General features: G+C 44.3%; 2 protein-coding genes across 9 annotated transcripts in view; one reads left to right on the top strand and one right to left on the bottom strand.

The window, feature by feature from the left end:
* Positions 1–7,708, bottom strand: part of NTN5 (netrin 5) — a 58,545-nt gene extending 50,837 nt beyond the window's left edge. For all 8 annotated transcript variants that reach the window (XM_061590451.1, XM_061590450.1, XM_061590449.1 and 5 more), the window contains exon 1: positions 7,623–7,708. The gene's annotated coding sequence lies outside the window, so the exon portion shown is untranslated. The remainder of the gene's footprint in view (positions 1–7,622) is intronic.
* IZUMO1 (izumo sperm-oocyte fusion 1) lies at positions 989–24,038 on the top strand. The gene is made up of 9 exons (XM_061591607.1): positions 989–1,220; positions 4,630–4,704; positions 6,046–6,129; positions 10,182–10,202; positions 16,621–16,701; positions 17,762–17,862; positions 19,947–20,097; positions 22,340–22,520; positions 23,942–24,038. The coding sequence occupies exons 1-9, from the start codon at positions 989–991 to the stop codon at positions 24,036–24,038; spliced, it is 1,023 nt and encodes a 340-aa protein (XP_061447591.1).
* Positions 24,039–24,313: the final 275 nt, after the last annotated feature.

Below are 24,313 nucleotides of genomic sequence, written 5' to 3' on the forward strand. Positions count from 1 at the left end.
TGTTTTTAAATTGTTTTTAAAAATGTGTTTTTAAATTAGTATATTTATTATATATTTGTTCTTAATGTTTTTAATTGTTGTAAACTGCCCAGAGAGCTTCGGCTATGGGGCGGTATACAAATGTAATAAATAAATAAATATAAGAGCTCCTGCTGGGAGGAAGGGTGGGATATAAATCAAATAATAAATAAATAAATAAATAAAAATATATTAAAAACACATTTGAAGCACATGGCTTTCCCCAAGGAATCCTGGGAATTGTCGCTTACCCTTCACAAAGCTACAAGTCCCAGCATCCTTAACAAACTACAGTTCCCAGGATTCTTGGGGAAAATGATGTGTTTTATATGTATGGTATGTACGCAGCCTTTGTAGGGTGCATTAGGAACCTTTTTCAGCTGCAGTAGTGTAGTGGCAAATTCAGAAGTTAAGAGTCCCTTCCTGACTGTCCCAGCTATGCCCCCTCCCCCCATTTTTGCTGCTGGGTTGAGAATGAGATCTTTGTTAATGCCTTCTCCCACAACAACAGAAGTAAGTCCCTAGAAGCCAATGAGCATGAAAGGGGAGAGTGTTATCCACTGAAAAGAGTCTTCTCAGTGACTGACACATCCCTTTTCACTCTGGCTCCAATCAGCAGGAAAGGACAAAGAAGCATGTTAGAAGGCTCTTCTCGGTGGCTAACACACTTCCCTTTCAAGCTGATTGGATTGTAGAATGCTGGAGACATAGAGACCCTGCTGGAATCCTGCTCCCAAAAAGGTAAGGGGTCTAAGACCACCCCCTAAGACCCTGGGCGACTACACCCTGCTGAAGAGCAAAATAGAAACACTTCAAATAAATAAACCATAAAATTGTTATTACATTGAGAGTGAATATATCTTCCCTGTGCTTTTGATTGGTTGTGAACATACAGGCTTTGTGATGTCATAGCTATGAAGTCACCTCTACATAGGTTGAGGCTCCCTTCTGGCAACCACAGAAAAGGGTGATGCCTTGGCTAATGTTTTGGCTAATAGCCCAGATCATTACAGAATCCCGTGGCTGCCTGAAATGCAGTCAAGATGCCATGGCGGTTGTGAAGGAATTCAAACACAACTACCTGGAGAAGAAGCTCCGCAGAAACCCAGAACTCAAAGCAACCCTAAAGGCACACCTGGATCATTTCTTAGAGGAGCTACCTCATCAGCGCATCGATGAAAAAATATATATGGGCGTGATTGGTATGGCTGCACCCCTTCCAGTGCTCCCCCCAAGGGATGCATGATTTGGGGGGGCAAATATTAAGAATTCTAGGGGGCAAAGGAACCTGACCTCCACATCCCCCTGATAGGAACTTTAATTGTATAAATTGCAGGAAGGGCATGATCGTATTACTAAACTGCATTAATTGCACTGCTTGCACGATCAACATTTTAGAGGCCCAGAAAAATAAGTAAGTAAATCTAATAGCTTCCATATCCTAGACCAGTGATTCTCAAACGGTGCTCCCAGGCACACTGGTGCGCCCTAAGAGGTGGCTAGATGTGCCTCAAATATTATGAAAGTATATTTTAAAAATGGGAAGAAACCCATTTGTATAGGGTAAGCAATAGTTTTCTATAGTTTAAGTTATTTTTATTCATAGTTTAAAATATATTAATATATTTTTAATTTTGTACACAAAGTGCGCCAGAAAATTTTTATATGTTTTACAGTGCGCCGCAAACCAAAAAAGTTTGAGAACCACTGTCCTAGACGCTGCTAAATAAAAGAGAGAGACGGAAGTTTGGCTGGGGGACCCAACTGAGAATTGGCCTGAACATTGAGGACCCTGTGGAAAATTCATTCTTGCTGGGGAAGACCTCCCTGAGATGTATCATGCAAGATTCGACCAACCTCCCTCATACACACTGGACACTCTCTCCACTAGAGAAGAGAGTCTTAAATCAGATAGGATGGATTAAACAATAAGTTTCCAATAAGGCAACATTTAGGGGAGGCGGAAGAAAGGCCTCACTTATGGGGACAAACACATAGGGGCATAGATTTTCCAGTTTCTGGGGGGGAGGGCAGAGATGGGCCAAACCCAGGAAAAGGTGGGTGCAGGCCAGTGGTTATAGTGGTATCTCAGCTGTCTCCCGCTGTGTCCTGTCTTTGAAATTGGCTTTTAGGATGGTCATTTTAAGTTCTGCAATTGTACATGCATGTACATAGGACAGTCTGAGGAGTCTCTGCGCAAGAGAATAAATGGACACAAATTTGACATTAAGAAAGGTAACACAGAAAAACCTGTAGGGGAACATTTTAATCTTCCTGGCCATTCAGTTGCAGGAGTCTTGTTTCTCCTTCTCAGAAGGGTGACTTAGCAATATGAAATTGACTAAATTCTAGCATCTTGGGTGCCTTTATTTGGTAAAGCCATGGTTTTAGCCTCTGAGCCAGTGCAGAGCTTAAAATAGTTGCTGTGCACTAACCCAGTTTCTAAGCAATGTACAGAGTTCACAGTACTGGCAATCTTTTTCTTTTCACTTCAGACTCTTAAACAAGTATCCTCTAAGTGAGTGCAAGCACAGTTTGGGGCAATTCTTAACAACTGTGAAGTGCATCATGGCTGCCCCATAGCCATGCCCCTAAGGAAAATCCAGAGTTATGCCACCAGTATTTTATTTACCTTGCTTTTCTAACATTCTGCTTAAAAGCTTCACCTTAGAAACACAGGCATTCAAAACAAACTACTAATAAAATTTCGTAATTAAGTTTCTGGTGCATGACTGCAATCCTGTGCATAGTTACCTGGGAATAAGCACCATCAAACTCAGTATAGGTTCAGCTTGCAAAACACATTTGGCTTTAACATGTCATTTACTGCTGAGCAACAGATGTCACAATATGCTTTGTCTGTTACCAAATCCTAAGAGAGCCACTCCTGGCTTCTTTTCCAAATCTCTTGGTACTCTTGTCCTGGCTTTCCCTTCACATTAAGAGCTCTCATCTTGGAAGACTCTCCCTCCCCCTTAGCTAAGTTTCCTGCCAAGGAAGAAGTAGTGAAGATTTTTCCTGGCCCTGCATTCAGGTCTCCACTGCAGAAAGTTGTAGGTATACTTTTACCACTGGAAGCATCAACCTCACAATGGGCTTTCAGCTTTCTAATAACAAATCTATCCATTGTGAATCGAGAATGGGGGACTGGGCACAATTCAAAGGAAAATATAAGGATTCTACAGGAGGGGAACCTGGCTTCCTTCCCACAATTCCAACCCATGAGAATAAAGCTCTCCTACGCTAACTCTAAAAGAGAATTAAGAACAGCAAACCTAATATATGTCTATTCGGAATTCAGCATCATTATGTTCCCAGGGAGCACAGTGTACCATAGGTACCCAGCTGGTATAGCACAGTGGGGAGGAGAGCCTGGCTGGGAGTCCAGAGTCTGTGAGTTCAAATCCCCGCTCGTGTCTCCTGGGTGTCAAGGGCCAGCTAAAGATCACCCCCACAGTGAGTGGCTCAGGGGTTACGTGCCCTGCCACCTGTGCAGCTGTGGGCAAGCTGCATAGTCCCAAGGAGCCCAGTTGCCCCCCAGCTGGCAGTTGCGGACAAGGAAGGGGTTGGCTTATGCAGCTGTGGCAAGCTGAGCAGGCCCTAGCCAGCTGGGGAGGACTAGCCTCAGAGGAAGGAAATGATAAACCCCCTCTGAATACCACTTACCATGAAAACCCTATTCATAGGGTAGCCATAAGTCAGGATTGACTTGAAGGCAGTCCCATTCACTGACCCAGGTTAAGACCAGGGTCAAGGCTATCTCATGTTGGTTCAAGCTGGCCAGGTGAACAAGCTCACGTTAGTTGACAAAAACCTCTCATACCCACACTTTTAAGCAGTTAGATAGTTTCTTTTTGTCTAAATTGCATGTAAAAAATAGGAGAGGTGTAGCCATGTTAGTCCATAGCATCAGAAAAAAACAGAGTCTGTGGCACTTTAAAGACTAACTGTATTTTTAAAAGGCATATGCTTTCTTAGGCCAGCATCTACTTCCTCAGATGCATGAGTGAAGAATCAGGCAGGGTGGATATATAGCATTGCACACACCCCAATCTCTGAGTGGTGCAGGATCAGTCTCAGGCCAAGAACCTGGCAACCCTGGGCAGTATAGATAAATACTAAGTTCAATGGAACTTACTCCCAGTCCCAGGTAAGTGTACATCACCAATACATATGAATGTGTATACCTACAATAATAGACAGGACATACAATGGAAGGATGGGGAAAACAAGCCATGATTGCTCTAAACAAAACCTCCATGCTCAAAGGCAGTATACCCTCTCTGACAATTAGTGGAGCAGTGGAGGCCAGTGGCTCTGATATCAGTGGGGCAATGAATCCACTCCAGGTTTTAGTCCAAACTTAAACCCGGAGCAGATTCACTGCTGCACTGACATCGGAGCCACCAGCCGATACTGCAGTGGAGATTCCTGTCTTCTAGAGCAGGCCTTGCAAGAAAGCTTTATGGAGACATCTAGAGAAAGAGGCAGACAGGACTCCGCTGAGTCAGCTTTGCTGACTCACAAGGCAATTCAGACAGAAAAAGATGGAAGGAGGCTAGCTACTGTTTTCCCTACCAATATTTTATTCCTCTCTTCCATTCTCTTTAGATGAATTTTCGCTAGTGGATCTTGCTGCCAACTTCAAACGCTGTATGAAACAGATTATGGAAAATGAATTTAAAGGTAGAGATGTGCTAAAGTGAAAGGTATCGAATGGCCACCAGGAATCCATGACTAGTTTCTTCCAAATGGCTGTAATATATTGAATGTATGTACTGTGGAATGCATTCAACAAAGGGAGAATCTGTGTATGACCTTCCAAGGCATGCCCCTCAAATGCAGGTCAAGCTAGCTTTCCTTTCCAACTCATTCATATATATGGTCGGTTGTTGTCCAAATCAACAACCAAATCAATTATTATAATATATTCCAAGGCCTTCACAATCAACTGGACACTGCCATCTGGTGGTCTTTTTAAAGTAGCACATCCCTATTTACTCCCGCTGGAGTAACATGCAACGTATTTTTTAAAAATTGGATTTTCCCATAAATGGAGAATCTGGAATAATTTGGGGGGAGGATAGAGGCTGGTGTTTTGATGCTAATGATACTGTGAGGACACTGCATTAAGAGCTCCAGTCCCACAATAAAACACCTGCCTGGAAACACCCTGATTCTAGTCCATGTCATTTTGGCAAGCACTCACAAGTCTGTTTACATTCCATTTCCACATGAATCTACGCATTTATTTTTTAAAAACCCAAGGAAAATCCACATTTAAAACATATTTCTAATCATGCTGGGTTGCCCCCAGAGGTGTCTGTGTGCAAGCAGAACAGAGTTCAATTCACACAATAGACATCTTCTTCCTCTCTCCCCCCGCCACCCCCTATGTCCCCCCCACATCAGCTCTGGCATGTTGGGAGACCCTCCAGAGTAAGTTTGAAGGCGAGTACGCTAAGCCACAGCTGGTCAGTGCAGACAATACTGAGCGGAATTCACTTTGGGTTTTAGTCCAACCTAAAGCCTGGAGGGGATTCCACTGCCCCATTGACATGGAGTCACCAGCTACCGCTGTCCCTATGTCTATGTTAGGGCCTTTCCTAGGCCTTAGCACCAGTAGGAGAGGACTTCTTTTCAACTTCACAACTCATCATCATGCACAGGGCTGCCATCAAGAGTCAACACGGTTGGGCATCTGCCGAGGACCCACGCCTTAGCAGGGTGGGCCCTGGCGCTTGCTTGTTGACCCACCTCTCTCTCTCCCGCTCTCTGGCTCAGACAGCAGCAGTGGTGAGGAGGAGGAGGAGGTGCCACTGCCTGCTTGCTCCACTGGTCTCTGGCTGGCAGGCAAGCAGGTAGTAGTAACGATGGGGAAGAGAAGGAGGAGCCAGTGAAAATGACAGGGAGGAGGAAGACTCACTGAGGGAGGGGTCTCAGGGAGGGGGTCTTATGCCCAAGGGCCCTTCAAACCTTGGAACCAACACGGATCCTCATCTCTTCCCTCTTGCCTTTCCTTTGCAGATGTGCAACTCCATAAGAAGATGACGTCATGCTTCCAGAAGCTAATGACTACTTTTCACGAGCTATTGCCACAGGTTGCAAAGTGTAAGCTGAGCTTCATTTCTTAAAAAAACCAAAAGGTTCCAGGGTTTGGGTGATCTGCCTAGCAGTAAACCCCTTCTGTTCTGAAAGCCCTCCTCCATAATCCTACTAAATGTGTAAGAGAAAGGGCTGTGGTGTGGGGAAAGAGCTCATGAAATCCTCAGAGCCGCTATTTGCTATTGTTACTGCATATATTCCAGGACCAGCCTCTGGGTTCTGGGGCTGAGCAGTGGTGAGAAGTAATGACCCAAGGTAAATCTTGAGGTTAAGGGCACATCCAGGCTGTCACTATTTTTGTGGGATTCAATCACATCCCAGCAAATTCAGGCTGTGCAATTAAATTTGATTTGGAGCTCTCAGGCAACAAACCCACTTCCCCCAAAGATCAGACTTTTTCCGACAAGGAAAGTGACAGAAAATGCCCTGGAAAGTGTGGGATAATGCTTGCTTTGTCACAACATTGTCTAGCCTCCCCGCAAACAAATCAGAATTAATGTTCATTAAAGTGCTAAGTCATCTAATCTGTCTGCAAATAAATCAGCCTTAATGCTCATTAAACGGGTTGTCTGGAAGCATTCAGGCATGTACGCATCATGCACTTAAAGCACTTTTAAAGCACATGGCTTCCCCCAAAGAAACCAGCGAATTATACTTTATTCCTCACAGAGCTACAGTTCCCATCAGCCCTGTAACCAGCCATCCTTGTTAGGTGGGGCAGCCACTTTTCTAGATGGGGGGGCATCTCTGGGGGAGAGGTGCATAGTGCCAACCAATCCCTCCCCCTCCCCCATTCACTGATGGAGAGGATGTGAGGGCCAGGCCTTTTCCCCCTCACTCCTCCTTCATGTGGAGAGTGTGTTAACTTACATAATGGTCTGTGTAAAGGTCAAGTTAACAGAACACCAGGAATTCAATGACTGGTATATTTTTTGTTTCATAAGAAAAAAGAATGTTAAGGAAACAGTGAACAAGGGGATGCCAAAAGGTGTTAACTCCTCCTTGAGAGTCTCTCCTTCAAGTCTTGTCCCTGACCTTTAGATTTTTCATCCTGTTGGACAATCAGGGGACAACTTTTTAACTGGTTGCTATGTAGAAGACTAACTATTACAATTGGAAACTAATTGTGGAAAGCAATTGGATTTTTCTAACTGGTTGCTGAGTTGATTTTTCTGACTAGAAACATGCTGAACTGCACATATTGGAAAAATCAGAAATTAGGCCTGAGTTACAGCCTCGGTGGCCAGCCAGCTAACAATAGTGTACACAATAGTTTTTGTATTCCTCTGTGACTGTTTACATCCTTTGTCATCAAGTACACAAGAAAAAAAAAGGGGGGGGGAAGCCACTATGGCTGTGAATATAGTGACTACTTTAAAAAAATATAAGGTAAATATTTTTCAGATCACTTTAAGTTATCTCTTTATTCCACCTTTTAGCAATAAGCACCCAATCCTGCTCTACTCATCATAATAACTGCAGAATAAATAAAGCCTTACTTTTTACTGCAGGCAAACAAACATGCTTCTTTATTGCTGGCTGGCTAGAGATCACAACTGAAGATGAAAAGCAGAGCAAAGGAATATCTAAGGGGTGGAGTCTAGCTCTAACCCATAATACAACGTTCTAATATTTAACTCTTAAAGGGTCATGTTACTATATAGGCTGGTTTTTTTCAGGATCACTTAAGTAATTATTGGTGGATTGTCATCATGAAAAGATCTATCTATCTATCTATTAGATTTACATCCCGCCCTTCCTCCCAGTAGGAGCCCAGGGCAGCAAAATCCACCCTTAGTCAAGGAAAGTCTTGAGTAAGCAGACTTCTGAGCGGGGGTGAGGGCAGTGCACCCATTTGCCTCATTCTGGCTACAGGACTGGTTCCCACCACCTTAAACAAACCACACTTCCCAGGATTCTTGGGGGGAAGCCGTGTAATTTAAATGTATGGTGTCTACACAGCCTTCCTCATGGCTACTGGGATGAGACTCTTGCCCTGAGCTGAACTCCTGTCCATTTGGATTGCTAAATCTCCAGTAGCCTAACACATGAGACTTGAGAGATGAGGCTTGACATGTCATGAGGTGGGCCTGGTGGTGTCAGAGGGTTGGGCCCATTGGTAAAGGGATAGAGCTAGAAGTTAGAGGCCCAGAAAAACTGGGGTGAAATCAAGGAGAGAAATGATGGGGGCGGGGAGAGAACACCCTCTTATGAATGATAAGTGAGATACTTAACCCCCCCAGCTGCATATGCTTCTCTGTTTATTGTTATTGTTGTTGTTCTTACTTGAATTTATATCCCACTTTTTCATATAAATATGCTCGAAGTGGCTTACAATAGCACAAAAAGGCAAATTACATCAATAACAATCATTTTGAAAACATAACAATAGTTTCAAATCATTTCAAGACATAACAATCCAACAATAACCCCAACTGATTACCTAAACCTTATCACATTTAAAGTCATCATAAGAACATAAGAACATAAGAAGAGCCTGCTGGATCAGGCCAGTGGCCCATCTAGTCCAGCAGCCTGTTCTCACAGTGGCCAACCAGGTGCCTGGGGGAAGCCCGCAAGCAGGACCCGAGTGCAAGAACACTCTCCCCTCCTGAGGCTTCCGGCAACTGGTTTTCAGAAGCATGCTGCCTCTGACTAGGGTGGCACAGCACAGCCATCACGGCTAGTAGCCATTGATAGCCCTGTCCTCCATGAATTTGTCTAATCTTCTTTTAAATCATAGTAATTAGTAACAACCCACAATTGTGCCAGGGCAGGACTTTCGAAAGTCCAGGGCTCCAGTCATCAGTAGTATGAGTAGGCCGACCCTCAAATGAGTGAAATAATGTGTGTGACCATCTAAAGAGGCTCTTCCTGGAAGACGATTAAGCACAGGATCTAAAATGGCCTAACTGCGCCACTGGCAAAAGCGTGACAATCCACTCGTGTGCACTGTGTATATAAATTTTCATTTTGGCACATCCAAGTTATGCATGCAATAATTACAATAGGTAGGTATGCATCAGCAAATTTAGCACACTTTAGAAGGCCAAGAAGACCACAGGTGTGCCAGACTAGATGATGGCCCTGAGATTTGATTTGCTGCCTTGAGGCCTTGAGACTGAATCACAAAACATGAGATTCCAGACCAAGCCTATCTATCTATCTATCTATCTATCTATCTATCTATCTATCTATCTATCTATCTATCTATCTATCTATCTATCTGTCTGTCTGTCTGTCTGTCTGTCTGTCTGTCTGTCTTGGCAAGGGCGGCTCCACTCATAGTCCCACCTGTGGTGGTGACCCAGGGAATATTACATGAGACTGGGCCTTTACAGTAGTAGCACCCCAATTACAGAATTCTCTCTCTGGCAAAGAATATTTGTCCCCTCACTGGTGGCCTTAAAGTGTCAGCTAAAGACATGCTTGTTCACCCAGGTTTGGGAAGATAAATGTATAAGGGACCCAGCAGATGTAATATGGCAACTGTAATTTTTAAGTTACGCTTTGTTGTATGTAGCAAGTTTTTCTTGTTTGTTTTAAGGTAATGTTTTGAATGATGTTTAACACTCCCCTGAGCTCCCAATTTGGAGAAAGGGCAATGTAAAAATGAAATGAATAATAAAAAATATGCTAATGCAGGTAACAAGAAATCTAGACACTCAAGGGCAGGGGCGGGAGAATGTCTTGGGAGGGCTAGGGTGTGCCAGTTTTATTCTTGTCCCTTTATATACATTGTATCATTGAAAATCAAATACATTTTAAAAATACACTGGGATCATGGTAAGAGGCCTTTCTGCATCTCTCCCCCCCAAAAAAATTAAATGAATGTGCTTTAGCACCTTGGGCAGCTCTTTGAAAGTTCAGACTAAAACCTGGAGTGGATTCCACTGCCTCACTGACATGGAGCCACCAGCCACCACTGGATGGTGACCAGATCAGCTGCTGTTAAAGGGGTCGGTTCAAATGCTGGCAATCCTAACTGGGTAACTGGCAGTGGAGGGGGCAGAGGGGATTCCTCCGTTACTAACTAATTTCTTTCTTTCTTTTTGCAGTATACTGCAGCAATGAATGTGGTGAGTGTCAGTTTTGGAGCAAAATGGGACTGGGGAAAGAGGAGGGTTGTGGTGATCCCACCTCAGGCCACCACCTGTCAGGTCCCTCCAGTCAGGATCCTGGTTTTTATTTGTTCTCTCACCGGCTCTAGCACAGATCTCGCAAGATCCCACTGCTAGGCAGCACCACCAGCCACTCCCTATTTCACAATATTGCCTTGGGACTTTGCCTTAGTCTCCTTCTGGCTTATTGTTACTTTGTGTCTGGGTGCACTTGCAGGCCACAACCCCCCTGTATCTTTGTGCCAATAAAGCATACAGCCCTGGGTTGCCCTGGATACTTGATGATACACTATTTCTTCACCGCTGCCACCATTTGATACTGTTTCTCCACCTTGGTAATTACCCTGCCCTCCCTTCTGGTCTGTGTAAACCCCAGCCAAGGATCAGGCTTTTGGTAAACCAATAAAATATTTATTTATAAACACCAGGAAATAACAAGATTACAAGCATATGGTTTCATATAGTGTCACTCTTTATGTTTCCAGTCATATATAATCTGCCTTAATACCAGCCAAATATAATCCAACCCGCAACCAACTCAAACCCCAACAACCCAAACTACCTCTCAACTGTCATCCTCTCATTTATACCTTCAGCCACTCAAACGCTCAGCCAATCATCATACGGCATTCTCTAGCATTCTAGCCCATGTACTCCCCCCTCTCACGCAATCCAATTACCATGTATACTTTAATAAACCCGCACTTACCATATTTACAGTTATCAAAATACAGGGGCATTACAAGGGTCTGTTCAAGGGGTGCTGTGTATGATCAGGGCTGGAAGTCACCTGTGTCCCTGTCTGGCTTCTTCCCAGTGTGACTTCCTGCTGCCACATCCTGAACTCAGTAACAAGAGATCAAAAACAGCTATAAGAAGCAGCAGCCAACACAAGCTAGAACAGCTGCATAGGTTGTTTTTTATTCCCGATGCATTCCAATGCATACTATCTTTCTGGAGGGGGAAAAGGTCTGATGTTCATAAGATTTTAATAAGAGCTGCTCAAAAGCCTGTCACAGCTGCAGCTAATTCAAGCAGACTGAGGAATCATAGAGTTGGCAGGCACCTCAAAAGTCATCTATCTAACTCTCTCTTGATGCAGGTAATTTGCTGCTGCTACAGCAATCATGATGGGTGGCCATCCAGCTTCTGCTTAAAAACCTCCTCTAGTGAGAGAGAGTCCACCACATTCCATGGGAAGTCTGTCCCCTGTCAATCACCTTGTGCCATCTGGAAGTGCTTCTTGCTATTTATTCAAAATCCCTTTGCTTATAATTTGAACCCATTTACTTGAGACCTACCCTCTGGACCAACTAAAAACAAATTTGCTCCATCATCTATATAACAGCCCTTCAAATATTTGAAGACGGCCATCACATTGCCTCTTAACCATCTTCTCCAAGCTAAACATACCCCAGCTCCTTCAACCTTTCCTCATAGGACTTGATCTCCAGGCCCTTCACCATCATTTTAAATAGTTTTTACTAAGGAAGTTGACAGGGTCTGGATTTCTGGTTCTTGCCAGAAGAGGCAGATATGATGCCTCCTTCATAATGAAGAGGTCCTTTGATAACTGGGGCAGGGAAAAGCCAGCTTCTGGTTTCATCACTTGATGGAGACTTCCCTGCCAGTTCGTTTCTGGCCCAATTCAAAGTGCTTACATTAGCATTTAAAGCCTTAATTGACTAGGCCCCAAATATCTGAAAGGCCGCCTCAATCCTTACAGACCCTCTCTGGTGTTACGATCAGTGGGGGGGGGGGCTCTTGGTAGTTCCACCATCCTCAGAGGTTCACACGATGATGGTGGATAGGAGAGGGCAATTCTCTGTGACAACCCCTAAGGTGTGTCTGGCACTTTCTCTATACATTTTTCATCATGTGCTGAAGACATGCCTCTAGCCTGGCCTTTGACACCTGATACATATGTTTTTCAGGAGGGCCCATCCTATTCCTGTGACCGATTTGTTTTAAATTGTTCTGAATATTGAATTTTAAATTGTTATAACCTGCCTTGGGGCCTGATGGTAAATGGCAGGCAATTAACTAACTAACTAATTAATTAATTAATTACTTAATTAATAATGTTGCAGGGGCTATTGCAGAAATGTTCTGACTTTCTTCTACCAGGTGATGGAAAGGGAGGCAGTATCTGCCAGATGTCTAGGGTAAAATTTCTCTCCTACCTGAGAAAAAAAATTGCCACAAATGGATGCGTATATTGATATACCCATCTGGCTCCATCAGTAAGCATGGCACAAGGTCTAGCCATTGGTGCATCTAGCCCAGTGCCGCTCTTTACATTAACTGGCAGCAGCTCTCTCTAGACTTGTCTCCGGCAGGGAAAGGTTTTTCATTTCACAGGCTACCAGGTAGTTCTAGCTAGAGATGCCAGAGATCAGATGTGGGAACTTCTGCATTCCATGCGTATTCACTACCATTGTTCCTTCCCTCAGGGCTCTGTTGAAGCATTTTGCTGCCAGAAGCAGAAAATCCAAAAGATCCTCTAACCCTCTGCTAGTTAATATGGGAAACAAGCCTCAGGAGAGTTCTACGCTGTTAGAGATAATAGCTTATCAGTCACCTCCCGTAGATCTGCCTTTAACAGCAGGATTATGTTGTAGAGTGATGTGGGCTGTGTACACACTCACACCATACATTTAAAGCACATTTAATTCCCGCAAAAATCTTGGGAACTTTAGTTTACCTCTCACAGAGCTACAATCCCCAGCACCCTTAACAAACTACAGTCCCCAGGATTCTTTTTTTTGAGGGGGGTGCTTTAAATGTATGGTGCACACGCGGTCTTTGCCTGCATGTATACCTGGAGGCTCCACATGTATCCAACTGACACATGTTTCTGGGTCTTACACTTAGAGTTACAGTCTGCCATGGGGCAAATTACACTATTGCTAGAGTGAATAAGCAGTATATATATTTGCAATTAAAGAAAGATTAATTAATACACAGGTTGTTATAAAAAAATAAAGAGATTGGTTGTTAAGGAAATATTCCAGTTGGACTGGCAGCTTTGGGGTTAAATTGAAGAGATGGTGGAGATAGGAGGGATCTAATGCCAAATATGGTGAGAGGAAGGTGGGGAGTGCCAGATCGACAGGGATCTACATCTGAGTCAGATTAGAGAGGGAAGAACAAAATATAAACAGTGCTGGCCAGATGCAGCACAACTACCTTGACTGAGAAATTAGGGAAGTGGAAAGGCAGAAGCAGAGCAGGAAACAGAAAACCTGGGAGCAAGGACAAGGGAGAAATTCAATTAAGTTTGCATTTAAAGCTGAATCCGCACTTTCTGAAACAATATGAGAACCGAAACCCAGCCATCCGTTGAAATTCATACTTATCCAAATTTTGCAATGCAGTTGTCCAACCAAATAAAGTTTTAAAAAATACATATGTTAGGGGGAAATGTGTATAAAAATGAATGTATTAGTGGAAATAACATACAAAAATGCATTATATTAGAATAACTTTCTTGCAAAAATGTGTACATTAGTCAAAACTGCATGCAAATATGTGTTCATTAGGAGAAATTCACACTGAAATGCAGAAGAATTTTCATGAGGATTTTTTTTAAAAAATCGCAAATTGCTGCAGAAATGTGGAGAAGCGAGTTTAAGATTGGAAAAATTAGAAACTGAGAAAACTGAAATCGAACAGATCCTGCCATCCCTATCCGACAGATGCAGATATTACCTTTCCTGGAACAAAGGGGGAAAGGAAAAGGGCTCTTCTCTTTTATTGGGGAGATAATTGTATAAATCTTCTCTGGGGCTGCACCACTCCAGTGTCCAGAATGGAGAACTCGGGGGGGGGGAGTGGGGCCCTGCAGGTCCATGAAGCCTTATGTGGTATGAGACTTCCTTGGATAAAGATCTGGAGGGGAAACATGAGGTGGTGTGTACCCCCTGACTACAAGAACTGGGTATGAAAATAACAAAGACAGAAGGAAGGTAGGGGACACTGCGGAAAAGGAGGCAGGGAAGGCAACCTAGCTGTCTAAGGAAACATTCACACTATACACTTGTTCCACTATTATTCCACTGTAAACAGTCATGGCTTCCCCCAAAGGATCCTGGGAAGGGTAGTCTTGGAAGGGTGCTGAGAGTTAAAGTTAGGAGACCCCTATTCCCTCACAGAGCTACAATCCCCAGGGTGGTTTCACAGCTGGCCCTTCTTCTCAGAGAACTCTGGGAATTGTAGCTTTCTGGGGGGAATAGGGGTCTCCTGACAACTCTCAGCACCCTTCACAAGCTACACTTCTCAGGATTCTTTGGGGGAAGCCATGACTGTTTAAAGTGGAATAATAATTGAATAAATGTATGGTGTGCATGTGGCCTAAGGCTGCATGCATACCATACATTTAAAGCACTTTCTCTCTCCCCACCAAAATCCTGGGAACTATAGTTTACTCCTCACCGAGCTACCATTCGCAGCACCTTTAACAAACTACAGTCCCCAGGATTCTTGTGTGTGTGTGTATGCTTTAAATGTACAGGGTGTATGCGGCCTAAGAGTGGAACAATCTAGGCTAGGAATGAAGCAACAAGGTCTGACCCCAGAGATCCTGAACAGAATAACTCTTAGAGGCTCAATAACATAAGGGAAGAAAGGGGGAGGAAGATCTAGAGTACTGGGGCAGGGCAATCTAAGGTTGTGGACCACTTGGTTTCCTGCCACAGGTGAGCACTGCAAAGGTATGTAGCATGCAAACAGTGAGCCATGTGCAGATGTCCTGTGGAGAGTTCTAACCCTTAAGTTGGGGTGAGGAGCAAACTGTTGAATATTGCAGAGATTAGCTGTGGTGAAGCCTCAGCCGCTCATTTGGAAAGAGTGTGTGTGTGAGATTTATCTGTAAAGAGTTCAAGCTTTTACCCCTACTTTATTTATAGAAATATAGCAAGGAAAGGCAGTCTAGTTCTAACTCAGAGGTGCAATGGCCAGGCTTGGCCATTGCCCACATGTTACAGAAGAGAAGGACAAAGGCAAGACGGTGGTCAGAGGAGTAGAAGAAGGAGAGGTCAGCAGGAGGGGTCATCTTCCCGAAGGGTATCAGTTTATAATGGAAGGAAGTCTGGTAGATGAGCCCAGGTCAGGTGGAAACCCTGTTGCTGTTGTTCAACAAACTGCAGATCTACTATAGATCATCCAGAAGTCTCCCTATAAATCATGATCTGCCCACCTCCGCCTTAAGTAATCCTAGTGAGGACTAATGGGACTACCAGTTGTGCCAGAGTGCCTCAGGTGTGGGGCTCCCTCTATTAGGGACTCTGAGCAAGTTGAATCAACATGTGCCGTGGATGACTTGATTAGGTTAGGGGTGCTGGGGGTGGGTGGAGAGGAAGGGAAAGAGGGAACTGATTGATATACATATTCTGGAGTTCTCACACTGATATGCCGAATGGGAGTCTTTGTTATTGATAAGAATTGACATTAGCAGATACAAAGTGCAACTTTCTGCACCTGAATGCCTACGCTTTCACTTTGCACATTTTCCTGGGCAAAATGAAGATTTCAGAGTCAAGATGCTAGGGATATATTTAAAATGACAGCGAGGCTGAGCTTTTTGGTAACAATGATGTGCCAAAATCAGGAGATGACAACGTCTACCTTCATGTCATAAAAGCCTTCATGGGCTAATTTCTGCATATCAAGCAGATGCTAAAGGTGTAGGAGTGGGCCAGGCCAGATAGGGTAGGCAACCATTGCGCTTCAACCTCAATGAAGTAATGAACAGCAGCTGCACAAGAATAGCACCATCATTAATTTCAAAAAGGTTTATGTACAGGAGAATCTCCCACTGGCTTGTGTTTGGTGGGTCAGAGCTGTACTGTCTCCCTCTGTTGTCCTGAAGCTGTCTACCTGAGGCAGCCAACTCTTAGAAACATAGGAAATTGCCTGATCCTGAGCCAGACCATTTCTCCATATAGCTCAGCATCTACACTGACTGGCAGTGGCTCTCTAGGACAGGGGTGGGGAACCTTTGGCCCTCCAGATGTTAATGAACTACATTTCCCACCATCCCTTGCCACTGGCCATGGTTGCTGGGGCTGATGGAAGTTGTAGTTCAGCAACATCTGGAGGGCCAATGGTTCCCCATCCCTGCTCTAGGATTTCAGACAGGAGTTTGTCCCAGGCCTACCTGGAGACGCCGGGGGGTTGAACCTGGGACTTTCTGCCTGCAAAGCAGATGCTCTGCCACTGAGCTGTGGCCCTTAATGATTGTCACATAGCAGGGATGACCTCTTCCTGTCACCAGCTCTCCAGTCTGCCTGCTTCCTGCCCATCTTCACCCAGGCTGTCTGTTCAAACCTGGAACCCTCGTTCTGCTCCTCTTCTGATAAAGACTCTTACTCTGCAGGTATGATGAGCTATGTGCTTACAAACTGCTTCTCGTGCATCACGCAGACTTACACGTGCACCAGGAAATTCAGGTGTGGAGGTGAGAGCTTAGAAAAAAAAAGACCCATAGAACTGAGCTGTTGTGATAGAAAATGGGGCCTGGCATGACTGAGATCCAGAGAATGAGGCCTGAGGCCAGGCTAGATGGGCCCATGAGTCTCTCAGCCAGGATGGCCAAAACATGAGGCCAAAAACCAGGCAAGATGGGGCCATACATCTGAAATCTTGCAATGACAGCCAGCCAGTGTACAGGTGTACACTGCTCACCTGTAGGGTGGACAGATGCCCTACTTTACAGAGAGCAGTCCTGTTTGAAGGGCTCTCTGGTTTAAAGCTAAAGACCCATCAAGAGCAGGGGAGGAACCTTGAAGGTGTGGCTCAACACTTGCCAGATTGGTGGGGCTGCCTCCCATATGCTCCCCCCAAAGTTCTGAATTCCCTCCAAGATTTATAGATTGCCCTCTGAGGGTGCTTTAGCCAATGGCAGCTGGTGACTCCATGTCAATGGGGCAGTGGAATCCACTCTGGGTTTTAGTCTGAACTTTCAAGGAGCTGTCCATAGTGCTGAAGGTACTTGAAAGTTTGGGCTAAAACCTGGAGCAGATCCACTGCTCCACTGAGATGAATAGCCAATTGAGCAGGCACCAGTCTCTGTGTCAATCTTCCCCACTATGGTCTGTGGTCTTGTAGTTCTAGATTTGCGTCTATAACTTAAATTAGCATATGCCAATTTTATGCAAATAGGTGTCCTCTTTTGAGGGGGGTTGATGCAAAAGTGGCCACTCTTCTCACCCTGCCCTGAGAATAAAACCCTTATTTCCTCATCAGTCTTGTCCCCAGATCTGCTCTTCCAGCCTGAACACAAGAACCACCACCATGCTCCTCCTCTCCCCATTGCTAGTAATCTGATTCCTGTGCTATATCATAAATGGACCTACTGTATATATCACAATCCAGTTGCCTTATCAGAGTGCTGTTTTTATGTTCCAATGTTTTACTTGTGACTTGGGGGGACAGCAATCGATGAGCATGTTGCCTGCATGATGGGTGGTAGCAGATTAAAGCTGAAGAACCACTGGAATAGATTTTGGATTTTGCAGAAAGGAGGGTGAAAGTGGAAATGGACGAAGATCTGATTCTGGATTGTGCTCTGGAGTGGCACAAGTTTAACCACGGCGCAAAGAGATACAGCTTCTTCCGGGTAGGCAGTGCCCCTAACCAGCAGCCTCCGCCTACCCTTGCTTCCCCAACACCTTCTGCGATTGCCCCTGAATTTTGGCCTGTTGCCCGCCCTGCCAAGGGTTAACTTATTTATTAATTATATGTATATGCTGCAGCCGGGTTCAGGGAAGCATACGGGTTCCTTCCTTTTATCCTCCATTAAGTTCAAAGAGTGTGACTGGCTCCCAAGTCAGTGAGCTTCACGTCTGAGTAGAGGCTTGACCCCAGGTCTCCTGAGACCCAAGTTCAGCATCCTTAACCACTGCACCGCTCTGGATCTCATTTCATGTTAACAAAGGAAATGAGTTGCAGTTCAAACTTGTGTGGAAGCCACACCATCTGATGCTGTTGATTACAAATATTTATAACCCACCCTTTGTCTCTGCAGATACCAGAGTGGGGTACAACACATAAAATAAAGGAAACCATAAAATACGCAGCGATAAAGCCATAAAAATACCTCAGCAAACAACAGAAGCAAGTAAAACCCACAGAGCAGGCTAAACCAACATCAGCTAACTAAAATGGTCTGGGCAGGGCAGCATTATGACTTTTGAGGGCCCTAGGCACTTTTGCCTTCATGGGCCCCTTCCTCAATAATAATATCAATATTAAAAATGGTTTTTTTATATAACTTGAAATACTTCAACATTTTATTTTATTTTCTGTTTTAGGCAAAATTTAATAGATTTTCGTGGGCCCTAAAAGTTTCATTTTTTTCTTATGTGAGAAAAAAATTAAAACATTTTCTTCAACCCTAAAAGTTCATTATTTTTCTTCTGATTTTAAAAGAAATTAAAACATTTTCGTGGGCCCCTTACAGTATTGTGGGCCCTAGGCACTGTGCCTACTGTGCCTAATGGATAAGTCGGCCCTGGGTCTGGGCAAACCAGCAGGTCTCCATATAGCATTAAAATGATAATAGCACTGGCTATTATGATAATAGCCTTCTAAAGGGAGGGCCTTACACTGCCACTACAGCAAAGGCACTCTCTCCCACATCACCCATTGCACGTCTCACCTAGCGCTGGAACACAGACAAGAGCCTCTCTGGAAGATCTTAAGACACACACTGGGAGGTGATCCTTCAGGTATTTCAGCCCTGAAGCCCTTTAGGGCTTTATAAGTAAGCACCAGCACTTGAATTTGAGTGTATAAAACTACGCATGACATGGAGTAAGGGAAGAGATTTTTTTCTCTCCTTATAACACTAGAACTTGTGGACATGTTGAAAGATTGAAGACAGAAAAGAAAGTACTTCATGCAGCAAATACTTAAACTGTGGAATTTGCTCCCCCAGGAGACAGTGATGGCCACCGACTTGGATGGCTTTAAAAGAAGATTAGACAAACATGGAGGATAAGGCTATCAGTGACTACTCGCCATGATGCCTATGCTCTGCCTCCATGGTCTGAAGCAGCATGCTTCTGAATGCCAGCTGCTGGAAACTGCAGAAGGGGAGAGCGCTCTTGTGCTCAGGTCCTGCTTGCGGGCTTCCCATGGGCATCTGGTTGGTCACTGTGACAACAGGATGCTGGACCAGATAGGCCTTTGGCCTGATCCAGCAGACTCTTTTTATGTTTTTCGTTTGGCCCGGAAGCAAAATACCTGTTACTATGATGGGTGGTTGTAATGACCCCAAAGGCTAGTAGCAATCAAGATTCAGAGTAAGAAGTTACAGAATCGCCACCTATGGAGTCAGATGAAGGTCAGGGCTCTGAGCCTGCCCCTGAAGATCAGGAGACCCCTAAGCCTGGGGCTGGCAGACAGGAGCCCATAGAGCAACCTCCCATACCACCAGAAGCCTAGAAGAGGTAGTCTGGCTGGGGGCGGATGCTTACAGAGGCTCAGCTAGCCCCCATCCTTGGTTGGAGCAAGTTGTTCACTTGGAGCTGTCTGTGGTGCTGCAACTCGTTTTGGAGTCTGACATCAGACTTGAACACCATGGGTGGGGGGATGTGGAGTAAAAGAGGGCCTGTGAGGTCATGTCAGCAGAGAAACATAAATGCTGACAGAACTGCTTACACCTTAAAACGAATGTTCAAATCCAACCCTTCTTCTTAGATAGTGAATGGCAAGCTGAAACCGATGACAAGTGGTATGGATCCCTTTCTAGTAAAGAAGGAGGCAAATGTAAATGATGCAGGCAGATACCGGTGTGATATGATTGATCCACATGGATCTGTTTCCAGCCAGCTTGACTTCCAAGTACAGGGTGAGTTTAGTGAATATGAGCTAGGAACCACATCACGGTGCATTACGTTAAGGGGTTCACACACATGAGTCAAAGAGCTCGGTATGGGGCCATGAAGTTGCATGGGTTAGCCCCACCCCACCATGCCACCTATTGTCCACCTCTGAGGGGGAGATCTCCTCCATGCAAGGAGAAATCCTCAGCCAGGCAGGAGAAGCTCAACTGGGCTAAGTTCAAGGTGATGTTTTTGGTGTATAAAGCCCCATGCAGCTTGGGGACCAGGACACCGGAAAGATAATCTTACCCCTTATATACCCAGTCGATCACTGCGGTCTGCAGGTGAGGGCCTCCTGCAGACACCATCTTATCAGGAGGTCTGTTCTACACAATATAGGAAGCGGATCTTTAGTGTTGCGGTGCCTACCCTTTGGAATTCCCTCCCCTTAAACATTAGACAGGCACTATCTCTGTTGTATCTTTGGTTCCTGCTGAAGACCTTCCTCTTTCAACAAGCCTTTTACGTAGAGACCTTATCTGAGCCTACATCAGTGTTGGCATTGTTTTTAAGGTATTATTAAGATGTTTGTAAGATGTTTTATAGATTTTGTTTTAGTGTTTTATTGCTTGTTTGCCACCTTGGGCTCCTTCTGGGTGGAAGGGTGGGATATAAATTTAATAAATAAATAAATAAACTATGCATGTGCATGAAGTTCCTTCTCACGTGTGTTTAATGTGTGGCTAGTGGTGTGTGTTTGGGTGCTGGGTACATTGGAGGCAGTGTTAGCCCATGTGGTCCAAAGGCCTCTGAATGCACCCTTTGAATGCATGGGTGGGCGTAGTCCAGTACTATCTACTCTGACTAGCAGTGGCTCTTCAAGGTACCATAGGCAAGGACCTTTCCTAGTCCTGCTGCCTGAGTTTCTTTAAGGGGAAATGCCGGGGAATTCCTTTGTATGTACAATTTATTTATTTAACGCATTTTATCTCTATTTTCAGCCAAAAAGCCTCCCAGAGAGGCTTACAAATTTCAGTGATAATAGTCCCCATAGTGTAAAAGACATGGCATAAAAGGAAAAGGGTTTAGGAGGGAGGAGGAAAAAAACTCAGGCGCTTCTTCTCAGCTACATAGTTCTTGCAGTGCCATCTCTCTCCATCTCCTGTAGCCTGATGAATGGCTGCTGATGAAAGTTGAAGGAAGAGCCTGATGGAGCTGGTCTTTCCGTAGACTAGATGGAAAGGATCATAGAATCATAGAATAGTGGAGTTGGAAGGGGCCTATCAGACCATCAGGTCTAACTCTCTGCTCAATGCAGGAGTCCAGGAATCAAAGCAGGATGCATTCTACCACACAGCTATGTCACTTCCAGTAGAAACATGGCTAAGGGGATCTAGTCGTTTCTGTAGCCTTGAATCTTGCTTTTGTTATCACTAGATGAACTAGAATGCATTTTGCTTTGCAAACCTGTAGTATTGTAAAGTAGCCAGCAGGGGGAGCTTGGAACTGTAGGCAACTCTAGACTCCTCTGCCACCCGCCTCCCGGCATTTGGATTGCTCTGCGTGTTGTTCTGTGAAGCTTCCCCAGTGCTATATCACATTATTGCTGTCCCAAGTGACTATAACGCAAGAAAACTGGGACAAAACCCCCAGAACATTTGTGGTATGAAAAGTTAGGGGATTTCAGCAGGAAGGTATGCACTGTTTGGAAATGAAGCAGTATGATTTCCCCAAAACTTTTGCAGGCGCAAACAGTATTGAAAGCAGGATCAGATGTGACTGCTCTGATAGCAAATCATGAGCGCAAATCATCATGAATGCACAATAAAAAAGATGTCTGAAGGAAAAAGAGTCATTCTTACCAGTGTGAGGTGGAAGGCACACACACACCTCTTCTAAGATGATGCCCACCAGTTTTTATAAGAACTTATACTGATATATATGCAGGGCTTTTTTCCTGACAGTAGTCACCAGTACTTTTTTCGGCTGCCCATGGCAGCCATTTTGTGCTGGCGTCCATTTTTATCAAGATATGAGTACTGGCACCTTGTTTTTTACCCCCAAAAAACTATGTGTGTGTGAAAGTATAACCCACTTAACCAGGGATGCCTTTTTAAAAATAATTTTAAAGAGTTAACTCCACAGATTTGTTGATTAAAGGTTACAGGTGAAAGAATTCTCTTCCATCCCCCAGGAACAAGAACCTTACAACCCATTCTCGATCACTCTCAATTTTTCTTTTTAATCTCTCTCTTCTTTCTCCATCAGTGGTGCCTTCAGTTGGGAAGACCACTTGGTTCCCCCGGCCGCGGAATACTACAATGGGAACCCCCAGACCCCCTCTTGTCTTGGGGATCTCTTCCAGGGCGCCACCTCCTCAAGCAGACTGGACAGTTTGGATAGTGATTGGGAGCACAGCAGGGTTATTTGTCTTCATCTTCCTTGCATTGTGAGTTTTGGGGTGGGGATGGCATCCCACTCACACATAGCCTCATTTGCCCTCGCAGAGGGTGACTGGAAACAGGTTAACACTAGGATATGCCACATCCACAGCTCGGTTTTGAGCTTCCTCTCCCAAATGTCAGCCTAAGCTTGAAAATAACGCAGTGCCCTACACATAGCCCAGCTGCAGGTTGAAACTGATGTTGGCACCTTGGAGGTTGCCACTTGCCCTTTCCTGTTAAGCCTCTGGTGCAATGATGTGCAAAAAGTCCTCAGGCAGGAAAGTGAACTGTACCACTTCATTCTGAAGGGGGGAACGACATATTTGAATATGTAAAAATGCTCCTTGCACTTAAAAAATACCCCACTAGCATAGTTGGCCTAGAATCTTTTCCCCGGCCATGCTGGTTTAATTTATTTTTTTTAATTGCATGGAGTTCTTGGAGCTTTTTTTTAATGAGGGAACATTTTATAAAGGTACTCCCCACCTGCTGTCTGAAATGGTATAGTTCAGAGCTTGTATAGTCCTCTCTCCCTCCCTTTGTCTGTCCATCCCTTGCAGCAGAATGAGAGACTGGGCCATAGATGGGACAGGTGAGAAACTCAGTTCAGTTAGCATTTGCACTTCCGGAAACAAAAATGAGAAACCGCAATGCAGTCATCCTTCAAAATTTGCGGTTTGAATTTCTCAGTGCAGTTCTCCAGCTAAGAAATGTGCATAATAATGTAATGTGCATAAAAATGCATGTATTAGTGAATATAGCATATAAAATTGTATTATACAAGAGATAATTGGACGGAAGTTTTTTTTAAATAAGGGAACACTTAAAAATGTGGTCCCCCTCCTGCAGTCTGAAGTAGTACAGCCTATTCTACTTAGATGTGCAGGTGTGGACTAAGCCCTAGTCAGATGAAAAGATGGAAACTTGCCTTCCTTATCAAAAATTATATTGCACCAGCATCATCCTTGGAACAGAGGTTAAAGGATGGACACTTGGAGATAGATTGCGATCAGCAGAGGGCTGTGTAGAGTGATGTACGTATCATACTTTGGTAATCCAAATATATCTAAGTTCTGTCATTTATCATCAACATGCTTGAAATAAGGTGTGAGTGGGAAATGCCTACTGAACTCTCTATAAAAAGATCAGTAATGGCAGAAAACGTCCCTAAAATAGTTTTTAAAGGCTTACACAAATGTTTGATTACATCCTTGGTGTGAGCCATCTTAGCCTGTCCTGCAAGTCCAGTATCAGGTCCTGCTAAGCAATGGTAATAAGGCCACTTGCCAGAATCCTCTGCAAGACGCTAGGGCTCCACGACCCATGCACAGGGCTTCTTCAGCAGACAAGGCCCCATAGAAAGTTTGAAATCTGATGGCTGAGACTCCACACCCTCCCTGCTCCATAACCTTCTTTTATTTTGTAGCCTGTTTGCTTACTTTTGCCGCAAGAAGAATAAAGAAGAGGAAGATGATGATGATGATGAAAGCGAGAGTGAGTCATCAGAGCTGGTGTCAATGTGAAGTTTCAATCATCACCACTTTTCAGGTTCCTCATATAGAGATGGTTCCTCACAGACCCTCTTTATATTGTACTTGCTGATCTACTTTATTTATTTAACAATGATTGATAAAGATGATGGATGTATTTTACTAGATAAAGGCCCCTCTTGGGTGCTATGTGAGAGAGTTAAGGTTTAATATATTGTATCAGGAAGCCATAATGGTCAGGGCCTTTGGGTCGCTTCCAGAAGATCTGTTTAGTGAGTATTCAACTCCAATTTGTTTGTGGGGAGATT

The sequence above is a fragment of the Rhineura floridana genome, chromosome 11 (genome assembly GCF_030035675.1).
Source record: "Rhineura floridana isolate rRhiFlo1 chromosome 11, rRhiFlo1.hap2, whole genome shotgun sequence".
Taxonomy (NCBI): domain Eukaryota; kingdom Metazoa; phylum Chordata; class Lepidosauria; order Squamata; family Rhineuridae; genus Rhineura; species Rhineura floridana.

Excerpts from the sequence above, each read along its gene's own strand:
- IZUMO1 (XM_061591607.1), top strand. The coding sequence starts at position 989 with ATGCCTTGGCTAATGTTTTGGCTAATAGCCCAGATCATTACAGAATCC. Across the intron at positions 16,702-17,761 it reads CAGGAAATTCAGGTGTGGAG|AAAGGAGGGTGAAAGTGGAA; the intron begins GTGAGAGCTTAG and ends TGGATTTTGCAG. Across the intron at positions 20,098-22,339 it reads GCTTGACTTCCAAGTACAGG|TGGTGCCTTCAGTTGGGAAG; the intron begins GTGAGTTTAGTG and ends TTTCTCCATCAG.